The sequence below is a fragment of the Myxocyprinus asiaticus genome, chromosome 40 (assembly GCF_019703515.2).
Source record: "Myxocyprinus asiaticus isolate MX2 ecotype Aquarium Trade chromosome 40, UBuf_Myxa_2, whole genome shotgun sequence".
In the NCBI taxonomy this organism is placed as follows: domain Eukaryota; kingdom Metazoa; phylum Chordata; class Actinopteri; order Cypriniformes; family Catostomidae; genus Myxocyprinus; species Myxocyprinus asiaticus.
The window spans coordinates 2,582,420-2,600,037 of NC_059383.1; the positions used below are offsets into that span (position 1 = coordinate 2,582,420).

The window sequence follows — 17,618 nt, forward strand, 5'->3', positions numbered from 1 at the left end:
TTTTTCTTGTCTTAAATTCAGTTTGCTTTATTTGAATGCATTTAGATTTAGTATTAACTGTAGTTTAATCTGGCATTGATTGTTACTGTTGCTAATACGTTTTTATAGAGAATACAGAAGATATATATATATTATATATAAAAAAAATAATTCTTTTTGATTCATATTAATGTCAATTAATTGATCATCGATTGATCATCAAACCCCCCAAACTCTCTTCTCAGGTAAGGAAAACAAAGCAGAAAGCAGTGTAGGGTTCTAGATCAGTCATGGGTTGTATAAAATAAGCTCAGTTGGGTTGTGGGTGTGAGTGCTTCAGAGCTGCTCCACTATGCGGCCGCTCATACTTCCAAGTCATATGCCTGTTGGGCCACAGCCAGGACAACCTGACCCCAATGCCACAGAAACATTATCTCCTTCACACTCTGTCAGGACAGACCAGAATAGTCAATAATACGCAAGCGAACAGACAAACAAATATTTCACATCTCCCAACTCTGACGGACTAATATATGGACAGGGCTTTAGTGTTCATCATCAGAGGTGCAAGGTCATTCAACTGTAGGAAGAAGAACATGCTGCTTAATCTTCATAATATCACACATCTCAAGTAGAGCTAGGCAATAGCTTTATCTCAGTATTTTTCAGCATTTGACTTTTTGATATGCATGTATATCTTTATGTATGCATTTGCTTTGAAATTGATTTCGTCATTGTTTTTCTGTAAATAAACACAAAGAAGAATATTTCAGTTTTATATTTATATGCACCAATATAACAGTACATAGAAAAAATGGCAATATTTACCTGAATATAAATTTTTACTAAACACTTTAAAGCATGTTAAATAACATGCAAGGACAGTATTCAGAAAGTTGTTTGAAAATAGATGTTTATTTTTGCAATTCATTTCAGTGACACAGAAATGACAAACTGCGGGTGTGAACCAGCTTACTAGTATTGCTTTAGGAAATCTAATGGCCAGATAAGAAGTAAATTAAAATAATTGGGAATTATGATACAATGAGCATTTACTTCTCATGCCTCTTCACATTTTGATGTCAAAAGCAGAGAATAATGTGATTATTTCATGTCATGTAAACGTGGATTTCTTGCTTTGTCCGATTTTTATTTTTATTTTTTAAATGAGATGATTTTTGGAAGTTATCAGCGTATTGGTGTGCATGTAAACGTGCTCAGTGTTGGTTTGACATGGGGGTCATGACATGAGGAAGCAAATTTTCCTTGATCTTTTAACATATAAGTGGTCATTGTATTATAAAACATACTGTAAGTTTCAGAACTCAATACTTCACTGCGTAAAGAGCATTTGTTGAAACAAAGCTGCCAAAACGACTCGTTCTCTACTTCCTCCACATTGTGACATCACACTGTGATAGACATTTGCATCTGACTGCCTCCACAATAACACATCAATGCCTAATTTACCTAATCACTTCTGTAGCCGGCCCAGTAGTGGTGAGCAGTGAGATGGCAAGGAGAGAGCAGATCAGTCAAGAGCAGAAAGCCAATCAGAAAAGTGAGCGTTTACTGTCAAGTCTTTTTTTTGTGTGTTTTTTTTTTTTTTAGCCCCCTTTCTCCCCAATGTGGAATGCCCAATTCCCACTACTTAGTAGGTCCTCGTGGTGGCGCGGTTACTCACCTCAATCCGGGTGGCGGAGGACAAGTCTCAGTTGCCTCCGCTTCTGAGACAGTCAATCCGCGCATCTTATCACGTGGCATGTGGAGGCCCGTGCTACTCTCCATGATCCACACACAACTTGCCACGCACCCCATTGAGACCATGAGGAGGTTATCCCATGTGACTCTACCCTCCCTAGCAACCGGGCTCAGCATGCCCTGGATTCGAACTTGTGACTCCAGGGGTGGTAGTCAGCGTCAATACTCGCTGAGCTACCCAGGCCACCTACTGTCAAGTCTTAAAGTAGAAGCAGCACCATAACTGAGCATTTCTGACAGAGGGTCAGAATGAGGGCAGAAAAATATAATGTTTTACAAATATGTCTGTTTTTGTGCATAAAACTTTACTAATATTGTAAGTGAACCTAAAGGAACATATTATAGTAATAAAAAAGGCATGTCATGACCCGTTTAACAACAAAACATTTAATATATTGTAAACATTCAATACATAAATAACAAACTTATAGTGCATGTAGTTGTCTGTTCAGTGTCTAGTCAATACTCATTTCAGAAGGTTTAGCAGTTTATAAAATCAGACCTCATAGTTTCAGAAGTCTTAAATATTCCTCTTCTAAAACAGGGCGTCTGATAGCATGAATCAGAAGGAAAGACAGGATCTTTTTATAGCTCACTACACACTAACTTCAGTACTGGGAACTGTAGTAAGGCATGGGCAGGGAGTGCTCTTCCTTTTTCAAGTGTCAGGTTGTTAGTAATGTGCTCAGAAATTTGCATCAGTATTGCTCCTAATAGTTGCATGTCCGCTCAGTAACGTAATGTAAAAATAAACAGAATATCTCCTCAGTATGCTCCTGTTATCTTTTGGCATTTGTGGATTACAATTAAAGGGATAGAAAACCTAAATAAAATCATTATTTATTCACCCTAATGTCATTCCAGACCTGTATGGCTTTCAACTGTGGAACCAGATGTTAACCAGAATTTTGGGGCATGACAGCCTCGGTCCTTATTCTGTTTTACTGCATCTTTTTTTTCTCTTCTGTGTTATACGGAAGAAAGAAAGTGATACAGGTTTGAAACGATATGATGGTGAGTAAGTGACTTTTTTTTTTTTATATATATATATTCAGCCTCTGAATATATTTGATTTGGGCTTTAGTATCTGAAGAATTCTCTAGTCTATGACAAGTAATAAATCAAAGAAATGTGTATTTGGTTTGAACCTGGTCAATTATACCAGTTCTACTAAAGAGAGTCTTCCTTCCCTGATTTCCTACAAATTCAAGTCACATCTCAGTGTGCAGCTCTGGACTGCAGCCCATATTCCCAGACTGCGTGACATTTCCAGAAGTTCAATATGCTGCAGAGGACTCTCCAAGCTGGGGGCAGCCCTGTAGAACTAAAGCGCTTTGTTTCAGTTGCTGACAAAGGCTCTTCTGTGTGTGCATGATTGTCTGTGTATGCCCTATAGGACGACCATCTGCAACCTGTACACCATGCCACGTGTGTCTGAGCCCGTCTGGCTCACCATGATGTCTGGTCCACCCGAGAAGAACCAGCTCTGTGGCCACTTCATGAGGGAGCTTGCACTGCTCATGGAACAAGCCTCCAGGAACCAGTTGAGTAACACTGAGCAATGCCAAACATACTTTCACTCTGCGATTCTTAGGCAACAACCACACTAACCCTTTTTCATTTGAAAACTCTGTTCCCAGTTTCCTAAAGTCATTGTTTTCAAAAGTATGCGGTAATGGAGAGCATATTTAAAACGCTTTGCTTTAGTATGTATGAGAGACGTAAACGGAGCAAAATTAATGTGTTTTCAAAAAAATGTCGTATTAGTGTGGATGTGGCCTTAGTCAAAGTCTTTCTAGCAAGTCAGTCCACTGTCGGCCATCTTTGAAACGCTCTCGGGAGGCTTTTTCCAGTCATGCCAGTGCAGCTCTTATCTACTTGAATGGAGAAAGACCAAAATCTCAAAAATGGTTAGTCAAGATTACGATCAAAGAACATATTTCAAATCAGCAATAAAATCTGACAATACTGAAATCATAAATTGTGATTCTTAACCTCATATTACGCTAAACGAAATTTTCCTGGCTTGTATAGCTTATGCGCGTTCTAAAGTTGATTGACGGGTGATGTCTATATCTAAAAGGTGATTGGCTCTTTTAACTGTAAGGCAGGACTTCCTTTCTACATCCGTTGACCGTTGTGCCCTAGAGCTCCTTGGTTGAGTGTTCCAATTTCTCCCATTCATTTTAATAGAAGCGGCCCGTCTCTGCTAAATAATCTCTGCCTTCGTTTAAAGCTGTAATTTCATTGAATGGAATTGCAAAAATAAGCAATTTTTTCTGAACAATTTTCTAAATACGCCCCCTGTCTGCTATTGGTCGAACAAGGAGATAGCCCCCCCCCCGACTCACGCCATTGGTTGAGTAATATTGGTGGGCGGGGTCTAAATAGGTTTCTCAAAACAGGAATTTTCATAGCACCAAAGAGACAGTGTTTACAGTTTTTAAGAAACTAAACCTCTATATGGTATACTGTCTCTGCATATTAAAGGGATACCCAAAAATGAAAATTCTCTCATTATTTACTCACCCTCATGATATCCCAGGTGTGTATGACTTTCTTTATTCACCAGAACAATAGAAAAATATATCCGCTCAGTAGGTCCTTAAAATGCAAGTGAATGGAGATTTCTCTTTTGAAGCTCCAAATATCACAGACAGTCAGCATAAACATCATCCATACGACTCCAACAGTTAAATGAATGTCTTCTAAAGCAATACTATCGCTTTTGGTGTGAAAAAGATAAATATTTAAGTACTTTTTTAAACTCTAAATCATGCTTCCATTCTGCAGCGGTATGCGCGTATGATGTAAATCGCTTTAAATACTGTTTTCAGGATATTTAGTTATTTTTATTTTAAGCATTTTAGTGCTGTTAATTTATTAACCATCATTTAAATATGTTTAACGGCATTACATTTCTCAGAGCTGTATAGTGTTCTCATTAACCAGTGGCATTTTTATGTTCAATGAAGGCGGGTTTTAAAGCTTTCACATTTTGTAAAAAAACTATATAAAAAAATAAAATTCATTTGTGCTAATATTAGTTTAGTTTCTGGAGTCATGAAAATGTATTTTTGTTTCAGTTTGTTCCAGTTATATTTCTGTAAACAATTGTTTTTTTCATTTAGTGTTTGTTAAGAATAACACTGGATAGTACTGGAGGTTTCTCACTTTTATTTTTTCTCTTTTACCCTCTCCGTTATCACTAGATTTCTCCCAGCACTTCTCACAGCAGTTCTCACCAATCATCTTGCCTGGGTACCCACGGTCATGCCCAACGGTCAACCACCCATTAAGACCTTCCTGGAGAAGCACTCCTCTCAGAGTGTGGACATGCTGGCAAAAACACATCCATACAACCCACTGTGGGCACAACTTGGTAAATGAAGCAAAATCTTGCCAAAATATGTGCATTGTGCCACCTTGTGGTGTAATGCGAGAGATTACTGTAACCGCTGAAATAATAAATGTTTTAGATTTTAAAGCATCAAATCTCTGACCAAAGGTTTCATTGCTTTTCTAAGTGATCAGACTTCAATTTTCACCTGGACTTTCACTCAGACAAAAGATCTCATAGACTTACATTGAAGGAGGGACCTGAGCCATATCTAGAGACTTGAATATCATATAGACTTGAGGGTGGGCAATTTTGACTTAGGCCATTAAGCAGACACCTTGTTATCCTCCAGAACACAGGGCTCCAAACGACTAAAATTGGTTGTAGGTCACACTGATGCGACTACAGAATTGTATAAGTATATGTGTACTTCTACGACAAAAACACGCACTACAGTGGTCACTAACAATTAGAACATAAAAATAAAAAAACATTAAAAAAATATACTTTCAAAAAACAACAAGAATGCACATACACAATCAAACTAGAAATCCCAGGGTACTATTTTTAATTACAAAAATGCCATAGTTTTTTTTTTTTATAGAAATCATGAACCATGAAACAAAAGGAGTCCCAACTCCGTTGCACTGTCAGAATAATTTAGCCCTATATAAATTAATTTTTTTACCTTTTTATAAATGTTATAGACAACCTTACTGTTGTTAACAAACCACTAAAATTAGATCTGCTTCCCAACTCAAAATCAGTGCCTTGCACCACTTTCTTCAGCATCTGTATTCTACAATTGTACACTCATATTTGGCTTCTGGCAAATTGCTATTATTGGTTTGATAATTGTACTATGATGATTATGAAGGGATAGTTCACCCAGAAATGAAAATGCTCTCATTATTTACTCACCCTCATGATATCCCAGGTATGTATGAACACATTTGAAGAAAAATAGAAAAATATATCAGCTCAGTTCATCCTTAAAATGCAAGTGGATGGTGATCAGACCTTTGAAGCTCAAAATCACATACAGTCAGCATAAACATAATCCATACGACTCCAACAGTTAAATGAATGTCTTCTAAAGCAATACGATCACTTTTGGTGTGAAAACTATCAATATTAAAGTACATTTTAACTATAAACCATTGCTTCAGGTAATCCTCACGAGAGTTCACGCGGTCTCTTGTGTGACACATTTGCGTTGGCATGTTACGGACGTAATCTCACGTTCTTCTCTCGGTTGAGACATCCAGGAGAATCACACAAACCCACCATTGTGAGTAAACATACAGATACAATTACAGATCTAAACCAAAACCAACGAAGCTTCTGTACATTGTTCCTCCTCCTCACACCTTCCAGGTGTGTCGCACGTGCCTCAGTTGTCGCGTGTCTCACATGCCAGTGCGATTACGTCACACGCGCATACCGCTGCTGACAGGAGGCATGATTTAGAGTTAAAAAAGTACTTAAATATTGATCTTTTTCTAATCAAAAGCGATCGCTTTAGAAGACATTAATTTAACCGGTGGAGTCGTATTGATGATGTTTATTCTGACTGTTCTTTTTGGAGCTTCTAAAGCGAAATCTCCGTCTACTTGCATTTTAAGGACCTACTGAGCTAAGATATTTTTATATTATTCTTTAAATGTGTTCTGGTGAAGAAAATAAGTCATACACACCTGGGATATCATGAGGGTGAGTGAATAATGAGAGAATTGTAATTTTTAGGTGAACTATCCCTTTAAGTTGGACATTTGAGATGCAGTCTGTAATTGTGATTTCTCATTGCTCCAGGTGATCTGTATGGGGCGATCGGTTCACCTGTGCGTCTCTCCCGTACGGTGGTTGTTGGTCGACGGCAGGAGCTGGTACAGCGTCTTCTGTACGTGCTGACCTATTTCATCCGCTGCTCAGAGTTACTGGAAAAACACCTGCTGGAGAGCGCTGAGGACGAGGCCATCGTGATGCCCGGCTCGCTCATCACCACATCACTGCGCCGTGGAGAGGTGGAGGAATCCGACTACGTGCTGGTCACTGTGCACAAGCCTAGCCAAGACTACCTGTCCCAGGGAGCAGAGACAGAGGATGGCTACCCCTCTGATGAGAACAGCTTACAGAGCAGCACTTGCACAGATACAGAGGCCCCAGAAGATCGCAAGCATCTGTGTCCTGTTATACCGGTCATCAAGGCGGACACTGTCAGTGATGCACCTGTCTGCAGAGAGGCAGGAAGCCCGCGGCTTGAGACTCGACTGGAAACTGTGGTAAGGGTCAGCTCCACCTCGCCGTGCGAGAGAGGAGCCTTGCTTGAAGTTCAAGGGGACGTGCAGTCAGAGGTAGAAGCGGGTGGTGTGCCCATCAAGATCTTCCATTCGTCAGACATCCTGCTGGAGAAGAAGCCTCCTGACAAGTTTTCAGTGCTCACAAACTTTCATCCAGATGAGAACGAACCTTCTGCTAAAGTCAAGTTCCTCATTGGTGATTCCATGTCTCCTGAATCTGACATGGAGAGTCGACAACAAAAGGTGGAGAAGGAGATCAAGAGACACAAGGATCTCCTAAAAAATGCCCAGCAGACTGAGGCCAAGGCCCAGACTAAACCTCAAGGGGACCAAATAAAGACCAACGATGGCAAGACTACCTTGTTTGTACCGGCCCTAACAAGGAAAATGTCTAATTGGAGCCCATTTACACAAGGGGACTGTATGGAAATGTTTGATGAGTATTTTAATGAAGACAATCCTGTGGAAACGAGGACTATTGATATCTACCAAGCGCCAGTACAAAAAGGGATGAATGATGCAGGAAAAGACACACAAAACCTGCAAGGATCCCAGCGGTGTCACCAAGTCAGGGTGCTTGAACAAACCTTTGAGCACATGGACAAGGACAGGTGTAGGTGTAATGCAGGAGATCTCAGCACAGGCTGCTGTAGAACCTGCTGTTCTGCTGAGCAGGACAAGGGTATAGAGATATCACTGAGTGAGCCAGTGGGTAAAATGTCAGGGAAAGGTAATGTCGGGGACCAAAAGAAGGCAGTTCCACTGAATGACTGGGAAATCCCACGCAATGAGAGCTCTGACAGCGCACTGGGGGACAGCGAAAGCGAGGACGTGGGACAAGAGCTGCCGAGGCAAGAGCATGATGGACAGTTCTACAACGAAGAGCAGGCCGACTGGCAAGATGAACTGGAAGTGCCCTTACCAGGGTGAGAGACCATGTTTTTAACAGTGGTACTGAACAATATAGAGAGGTGTTGGCATGTTTACCTAGATCACCACCTTGTTAGGGGTCCAAGCACCTTCTTTCTTCCTTCTTCAAGTGGTGCTATAATACACACATTTTGTTTTCGCTAAAATCCTCGTAACTGTATGGGCTAGAATCAAAATTCTGAAACAAAAGGTATACCTCAGATTTCATTTCATCAAAAAAATAAATAAAAATCTGTCATTTCGAGTTTTCTGAAAAACCTGTTCCGATTCGCACAAGTTTACATGCATCCTCACTAGAGACCCTCATGACAATGTTTTTTAAAGAATTCTGATTCGTCAAATAGTTTAGAAGATATTGGTTGATAGGTGAATTTGGGTCACAGCCAAAAATGCATTGGCTATAGACCTTTTTCACTCTCTGGGTTTTGCAAAACAGAAGTAAACATTTGCAGGTAAACTTCGACACAGCAAATGTTATTTTCACTTACCCATTTGCTCCAAGAGCAAAATAAAAAAATCCACTATTACGTTTGAATGACTTTCCAGAAGATGAAAAAAAATGGATTAAAGACAGTCAGATGGAGAAGATGCCAAATTTACTGTCACTCTCTCAGCAGCTGTAATGGAAACCCCCTCACAGCTGTGGTAATTCATTTTTTAAAACTAATTCCAGGGTAATATAACACAAAGCATGATGTTATAAATTTATACTCAATATTTAAAAAAATTTATAATATAATTTTTTTTTTTAGATTTACGCTGCTAAATAAGGCAGAAATGCGGCATCACAGGCTGTGAAAAATGCCTATTATCTTCTAAAAGTTTGACAAATCAAGACAATTTTGAAATTTTGTCGTCATGAGGGACTTGAAATGATAAAAAATGTTTGCGAATTGGACCAGTGGTCTTGGAGGAGTTTGAAAAAGTGGGTTTTCCAGAAATATCAAAATGGTGGAAGCAACTGAAATCAGAGATGCACTTTACTCTTAAGTAACTAGAGTACACTTAAGTGATTAAATTATTTTGCCCCAAAATTTGGCAATTTTGGTAATTTTCTCCACTTTTCCAAACCAATTGGACCCTGATAATTGCTGCTTGTTGCTATGTTTTAGCATATCTTTCACTAAATGTTATGATTAATTATGATTAAAATGTTAAAATTAATGAGATTTATATATATATATATATTGTTTGGTAGGGCAAAGCTGGTCGAGAACTACTCTAAACCAAGTATTGCCAACTTTGGGAGGTCTTTGTTTGGTGGATACTGTCCTACGTATGTCCCTGACTTTGTTCTGCATGGAACCCCCAATGATGAAAAGCTGAGGCAGAATATCGTGTCCGACTTGGCCCATGCTGTGCAGGTCAGTACAACCTTTAAATGTATAAATATTTGATATCCATTAGCCTGAAGAATTTTTATTGATCATCAAGCAACACCTGTTCAAAATGTCTAATAATTAGCGTTAAATAATGTTAGATTCTAAGGCAAGCATCACTGTTACAATTGCTCATACTTAAGGGGTGATTCTCACAAAACCTGTTAAGAAAACTTCATGTTTATATTTTACCCTATATAATAACAATAAAATAAATAATAAAATTATATTTTGTATAAAGAAAATAAAGCCTATATTTAGGGCTATTAAGATTTTTTACATTGACATAATTTACAGAGCAATTTAGCATAGAGCACTTAAGCATACCCCCCCCCCCCCAAACAGTTCTCATTACCATAACACGTCCAGATGTTTTACTAGTCCCATTGTTTAAAACATTATTCATGTTTTACTGTAGTACAATTTTAATAATGTGTAATTTTTTTTTCACATTGCCGTAATGAGAATATCATAATGAACATATTTTTTTCGCATATGAGAATTGGGAAGGGGGAAGTTAAAATGTGCGTAACTGTCAAGTAAATAAAGTCAATGTAGCCACATTTTTCCACCATCCAATTCTGAGCACGTTGAAAAATAATTCCAGTAGCATTTCCACATGAGCACTGATCAGCATGGTATGATTACAAACTGTTCTCAGCCTGGTTTCAACCGTCGCAACTCACGATTGTTAATTTGTCAACGCCAAGGTAACTCATTTGTTTCTAGGAAGCTGGCATATTTCGCCAAGGTGTGGTGAACAAAATAGTGTATATGTTTAGTGTATCTTTCTGATAGCATGATGATGGTTTAACTAGTATAGAACATTTTATTCAACATGCCTTTTTCGTCAGGGAGGTAGATTGTGCTAGCTAGCTCATTAAAGATTATATAACATTTAATTATATTACTCATAAAAATATTTTGTCCATAAATGTCCTTTTCAGCGAATCTGGGAACTTTTACCTTTCTGTGTGTTCATGTCCGGCAGCATGCACATCCCCTCAGCAAAAGAAGAAGCAAAAGTTCTCTTTGCTTTTTGCGACATGGGACATGTCTTTCCTGTGCTTTAGCAGAGTACGAACCAGGGGGGGAAGCAGTAATAAAAACTTGAACATGCAATCATCCTCCATAGTGCACTCGCTCCAATGTTTACCTCTCATGCCGTCACCAACTGACGGATTTGCTGCTTACATTTTAGCACCACAGTGGAAAAAGAAACCATAACTGTGCCAGCCACCCCGTATTGGCACAGAAATTTGTAACAAGAACTGTTCAGCCTGATGGTGGAAAAGTGAATAATGTAAAGTTGTATCCAATATGCAATATATTAATTCTTATTTGTAACTTTATTTTGATTTTGGAGTCAAATAGTTCCAGGACATTTTCTTGACAATTTTTGTTTGAATCACCCTAGGGTGAGTGAATTGGACAGATCTTTAACCCCATGTATTATGTAACTCATCCCAAACCATTTGTGTTACGAACACGAATGTTACCTCAAATCATGTGGCTTGTTGAGGAGAGGTGTGCTATTACTTTTCTGTAAACTACCTCTTTCCTCCTTGTAGCATCCTGTGTTGGATGAGCCTATTGCCGAGGCCGTCTGCATTATCGCAGACACTGAAAAGTGGACAGTGCAGGTGGCCAGTAGTCAGAGACGATCCTCTGACAAGCTAGGCAAAGAAGTGCTTGTGTCCAACCTCGTGTCCAACCTGCTCCAATCTACATATCAGCTCTATCGACTCAACCTGTCACCAAACTTTGTGAGTTCAACTTTGTCTTACGTCTTCGAATGGTTGATTGACTACCACCATAGTGGTCCTACTGTGGCTGATTTTGATTCTGACAGCAGCCAAGTGTGTGCTTCAGTTCCATAGTCTCATTTTAAAAAGCATGATCAGATTACTTTTGCTTTTGATGGATTACATATTAATTACCTATCAGGCAACCACAATAAACTATTATTTTGTAATTTTCTGAGTGTTCCCCCTAAATTTTAAGAGTAGTCTGAGTCAGAGCCTCTGAAGTTCCTGTACTTTTTTTTTTTGAAAGAGCGCACACACATAGACACAGTTGTACACTCTTCATAATTGAAATTGATTAAATGTTTATATTTTCAGTCTTTTTTTTTTTCATGGGTCAAACAGAAGCAAGTGCTCCACCTTGAGACGCAAGCTAATTCTGTAAAAATGGACTGTTAATTTTCTCTGTTTGAATCATTAAAATAACTTAAAATAGGTGCTTGTTGTTATTATTATCATTTGCTTTATCTTGGTGATGGCTATGGCACAGTGCAGCTATTTCACATGTCACCCTATAAAGCCTGACATACGGAAAATTTTATATATATATAATTTTTTTTTAAAGGAGCTCTTTTCTTGAACCATAAAAAATAACATTAAATATATATATTGTTTTTTTAATCAAATGTGATACTTAAGGCTTTAAAGTTTATTGTCCTTCTGAGACCCATAAATTAATTTTTGTATAGGACTTTTGTTATTTAAGTTTCTCTTAGCCCGTACATGCTACAGTTGTAAATCTTGCGCTTTTCAGAGATACCAAATGTTTGGGAGTTTGGCCATGGCAACTTCCTCCCCTTGGTCTAAACAAATTTGAAATGTATGACCTTTAAAATTCAGCACATAAAAATAAAATAAAAATATTATTATTATCACATGTATTTTATGCATCGAACACTATTGACATTTAAAAAAGGAAATTGTAAAACTTATGTTGCTGGGTCTCAGGGGGTTATAGTAAGATGACATCATAATAGCTTTAAAGTAAAACAATGAGATCTTTAAATTGTCAGAGAAGGCTGCTTATATAAAAATACATATAATTAAGTTCAAACTCTGTGATTTTTTTTTTCTTTTTCTGTGGGCATGAATGGAATGGAATGGTGATTGAGAGATATACCTCAAAAGCCTGTTGTATCATATTGGATGCATGGATTTCAATGTGCTATTTCAATAAAATAATGTACAAAATTTTAATCAAGCACAAGTTGCTGTGTATTCAGCAAATATTCATTTTAAAATGTCAGTAACTATAAAATCATTATTGGTACTTTTACACTATCCAAATCAGTTACTTCGCCAATGAAAGCGAATGTTTTGGAATAAATAAAAAAAAAAGAAAAAAGAAAGAAATGGAAATGTCCACCAGGTGGCAGTAATACATTGCAAGAGACATTTATCAAAAATTTCATTGTTAGTGATGCAGAGGCTTTAGAATATTGCACATCAAATTTGTATCCAATACAGGTGGCTCTATAGGTTTAAGAAGAGTCAGTGATGTATTTGATTGATGTTTTGGTGCTCAAATTCATGTATTTGAAGTTGCTAACAGTGGATTTATGACAGTTAAAATGGCTATAAAAATAACAAGCACACAGTCTTGAAGTCATCAGTCTTACTGACCTGTACTTGAAAATAACAGCAAATATACAGTTATCTGTAATGATAAGTAACAAAAAGTAATTGGTATTCATGTTTGCATGAAGCCTCATTGTGTGATTGAGTGTGGCAGGTGTACCTAAAGCTAATGTATGTGTGTTCTTCCCTTGTTTTGTTTGTCAGTGTATAATGCATCTAGAAGACCGACTCCAGGAAATGTATTTCAAGAGCAAAATGCTGGCCGAGTACTTGAAAGGACAGACTAGAGTGCACGTGAAAGAGCTGGGCATGGTACTAGGGTAAGAGTTTTTCTTTGTACATCCTTTTATACTACAGTATGATTTGTGGCATGCAGTTAGTTGGCAAAAAATCTGATATGACAGCTGTGAATGTATTGCAGCTGTGAGGAGCCTTCTTCATCGCCCCAAAAAACAATAATCTGATTTTTCCATTATTCCCACAGGATTGAGTCTAATGACCTGCCCCTGCTCGCGGCTATCGCAAGCACTCACTCGCCATATGTTGCTCAGATTCTCCTGTAAGCGCCACAGAGAGTGAGAGACTCTCCATTCCTCCGCCAGCAGCAGGGCAGTGCACTCCAGGCCTCCACTCCCTAGCTTGAGCACCTTAAAGCCCACTGGGACAATAAACGGGGGGCTTCCAAGCTAGTGTTAGCCTTCATTGCCTCCTGTGGGAACAGTCTCAGGGTCAGCAGACTGCAGGACTGAAGCTTTGCCATTAGTTGGCAGCACAACTGTATGCTGCCATGTTTTGGCAGTAATGGAGGAAGCCCATAGACTCCTGAAAAGTAACATGGGAATATCACTTTTTGAACTTTTAAAGTGATAATAGACACATGGATTATATTTTTATTCATGTTCATATTTTGTTTGTTTGTTAGTTCCCCCCACCCACTAAGAATATAGAAGCCAAAGACATTCATGCATCCATCCATGCATACTGTAATTCCAAATACTAAAGCATTTATGAACTTCATTGCACCTTCTTTAAAACAACATCAGAAGTGACGACTGTTACTGACTTCTTATAGAATCAGTTTTGTGATTTTAAATTACTATCATAGACGATTCTCGAATGATCATGACAGAGATTATCAAGTAATATTCCTCATTGTATTTACAAGTGAGCTAGCCCCAATTTGTCCTCCTTTACAGGTCCAGTGAAAATGAGCTCTGCCTCAATCCTTCAATATCACACATACTTTACTAACATGCTAAATGAAACTTTTGAGGGATAATTTTCCATTTTATTTGTCATTCACATAATGACAAAATTGTGGCAATGTGGCATGATTACTCACAAACGTGCTCTGAGAATTCAAATATTTGTAAAAAACTTGGGCAGAGACAGATGACCAACATCTTAATGTTGCAATAGAATGAAATGATTAAGGGGTGTTTTTTAAATTATTTGTATGTGCATTGGGACACAATATGCTGTGTGATGCAACATCAAAAAGGATGAGAATTCATTTGGTATCGAGACACTCTCTACATTTGATTTGTGCTGGACCTTTTAAGTAGTGATTCAAGGACATGCAAAAATCATCTTTTAATTTCAGATTTGCAATGGCTCTTCTTAGCTTGCAACAAGATTGTTTACTTCTGAAATGTCTGGAAGAAATGGAAAGTATGTCCAGCTAATCATGCTGTACTTGGACAGAAAAAGATAAAGACGGAAATGCATTGATTTAATGTAAGCATCCATTTCAAACGGATTTGTTTTATACAGTTACTTGTATTAACTGTTGCATAGATGTTGATGATTGGATGTCTTTGTATCAATACATGCATCTAAGTCTTAATTGACATGACATGAAAAAATGGCTTTGCTGGTTATTTGTGCTGATTTAAATGTGTAGGAGATGCTTCTGCAGGAAACTTACTGTTAGTTTAATTTTGTAAATAGAATATCTGTATCCATTTGTCTTCTCCAATATATCTACAGTATTTATATATCATAATTTCTTTATACAAAAATAAATTTAAATTATTTACTTGGCATGCATTGGTAAATTGTAAATTGTATATACTGCTTAGATTTTTTCTCAATTTGTACATAATGTCTCTCTTTGTGACCTTTTCTTTATGTTTCCCAATTTTTATGGGAATATTGTGCAATAAATATGACAATATTACAAATACATCTATGTGTGATTTTTTTATTTTATTTATTTAAAAAAAAAAAAATTCTCGCCTCCCCAGCCTTCTCTCTGACATAAAACTGTGACATGTTTTTTGGGCACACTAACTCTTCTTACTGCTATTTTAAACGATGAGCATAGTATCTTTCTAGCTGTGCCCACATCTGTACATGACATCATAATCAGTATCACCTCATTTAACTGTTTGAATGTCTCCAATGATTCGGCCCTTTGTAAGTCACTAATTAAATACAAGCAAATTAGTGACTTCGATCATCCATGTTAACTCCTTAGTACAAAAGGGCAGTTTTCCTTCATTTAAGCACACTAGATGCTCTCTGGAACATTCTCAAACCATAGACCAGATTGCATAACATGGATCATCAGGTTTTGTTCATGCCAGCTTCAGTACATGCCGTTACTTAAAAAAATCAGTGCTAATTGTTCAATTCAATGCAATTAAATAAGAAAGAAAAAAAAAATGAAAAAGAATATTCCACCAGTGATTTTAGACTTCTGGTATAGGTTGTTATACATGAACAAAACTGGGATTAAAACAAACTTGCTAGTATTAATATTTGTATTGGTATAAAGCATAAATCTAAAAATATAACTATATAATGTAATCATGAATAGTAGAAATATCGTATTATAACAGTGGCATATCTAATATGATACACAATCATTTGCCCATCTATGAATTATGTATTCATTCTTCTTATCCAAATCAGGATTACAGGTTTAGAACCTGGAGCAACATTAAGTGTCTTGATCAAATTCTATAATGATATTTCAATCTGTTAGTGATGAGTGTGGACTGTAGTAGAGTGTCATGAAACACACACATACGGAGAGAGAGAGGCGGTGAAGAGTCATGGACTGCCGCTGGACACTTCTACTCGAAGGATTACATGAATTCAGGATTATTTATGATACTTAACTCTCACAAATGGAGATATTTACTATAAAGGAAGGAGTCTTTTTGTCAGCTCTCGTTTTTGGACCGGCTTTTAGTTCAATAACGCAATATAACAAGACTTTTTTCAACTTTACATGCTAACCGATGCTAACTCAAATCAATGCCAGACATCTGCGACTCCTCGAGACACAGCGGATTTTTTCTTCTTTTCATTTGACTGTATTTGTTTTTTTAATATTTGACTATATTAAGTTTGTATTCCCGGAAATCAGAGAGTTTAATATGAATTCTTTTGTGGATTTATCGCTGAAGAAAGCGCTGAAAACTCCCACATCACGACGAACCGCTGAGGTAAAAATCCTGAAATAAACACACAAATCATGATTTATCACATGACATCGGACTCAAACATCATGTTCATTAATCAGTTAATCCAGCAACACGCTTAAAGAGCCGCAAAATGAAGAGGAATTAGTTTCTATTGACAGATCATTTCAGTAGTGAACTGTAAAGATTTATATAGTTTAGCGTTTGATACGGGTTGGACTTGTAATATATCATTTTAGTTGCTTTAGTTATCATAAAATCAAGTTTAGCTTTCTAAATAATGTTATTGATGTTGTTTCCTCAGTTATTTCTGTAGTTTATTGCCAGATGTTTAGCTAGTCCACAGACTCAGAATTATACTGTAGTACAGTAAGGTAATAAGGTAGAAAATGTTCACATAAAACATCTAAACACTTTCTTACAGTGTGAACATTTGTTTCATTGATCAACTTTATGACAGACATGTGTAAGTGAAAACTCGACTGCATTCCAGAGGTGCCACCCCCTTTGATAAACCTAGTGAAGAACTTACATAGACAGCTGTATTTGTTTTTTTTAATTTACCTGTACTGTATTTGAATTGTATTTGTCTTTTGAAAGCAGGATGAAACAGTAATAATGTCAAATTTGGAAAATGTTATTTTTTTTCCCGGACCACATAGCACCCCCTTCTGGCCCCCTGAAAAAAAAAAAAAAAAAAAGGGGGGGCATACCAGGCATTACAGTCTCAAAAAACAGTCAGCAGCTTTACAGAAAATGATGCTGGAACAAACAATGAAGCTGTATTACGCTGTGCGTCTAAAAATGTATTGTGAGGCAGCTCACTTAATATTGAGGTTAATCCTACTGTAAAGAACATTTTGATCTATTGTTTAACTTCAAAGAACCTCATCTTTATACTGTAGTGTTTTGCCTGTACAATCCCTTGCCCTTTTATTTGGGAAATCCAATGCAAACTCTTCCCTAAAGCGTGGTGATGAAAAGTAATGACATCCATGGATTACTTCACTTTTATTCCCTGACATGTACAGTGTGTAGATGTTTGTAAAGTTGTTTGGAGGAAAAACTATGGCAGCTTTTTTATGCTGGCATGGCATCCTTCATTGGTAAATAAC

At 37.4% G+C, this 17,618-nt stretch overlaps 2 protein-coding genes across 6 annotated transcripts in view; both read left to right on the top strand.

The window, feature by feature from the left end:
• fnip1 (folliculin interacting protein 1) overlaps window positions 1–15,255 on the top strand; it is a 61,002-nt gene extending 45,747 nt beyond the window's left edge. For all 5 annotated transcript variants that reach the window (XM_051680555.1, XM_051680559.1, XM_051680556.1 and 2 more), the window contains 7 exons: window positions 3,137–3,283; window positions 4,953–5,122; window positions 6,893–8,306; window positions 9,509–9,674; window positions 11,261–11,455; window positions 13,277–13,392; window positions 13,557–15,255. In XM_051680555.1, coding sequence (XP_051536515.1) covers window positions 3,137–3,283; window positions 4,953–5,122; window positions 6,893–8,306; window positions 9,509–9,674; window positions 11,261–11,455; window positions 13,277–13,392; window positions 13,557–13,635 — 2,287 coding nt within the window. In that variant the 3' untranslated portion in view covers window positions 13,636–15,255. The remainder of the gene's footprint in view (window positions 1–3,136; window positions 3,284–4,952; window positions 5,123–6,892; window positions 8,307–9,508; window positions 9,675–11,260; window positions 11,456–13,276; window positions 13,393–13,556) is intronic.
• An 877-nt stretch (window positions 15,256–16,132) lies between these two features.
• The window catches only part of LOC127430641 (rap guanine nucleotide exchange factor 6-like), a 194,494-nt gene continuing 193,008 nt past the window's right edge, over window positions 16,133–17,618 (top strand). The window contains exon 1 of the mRNA XM_051680548.1: window positions 16,133–16,527. Coding sequence (XP_051536508.1) covers window positions 16,321–16,527 — 207 coding nt within the window. The 5' untranslated portion in view covers window positions 16,133–16,320. The remainder of the gene's footprint in view (window positions 16,528–17,618) is intronic.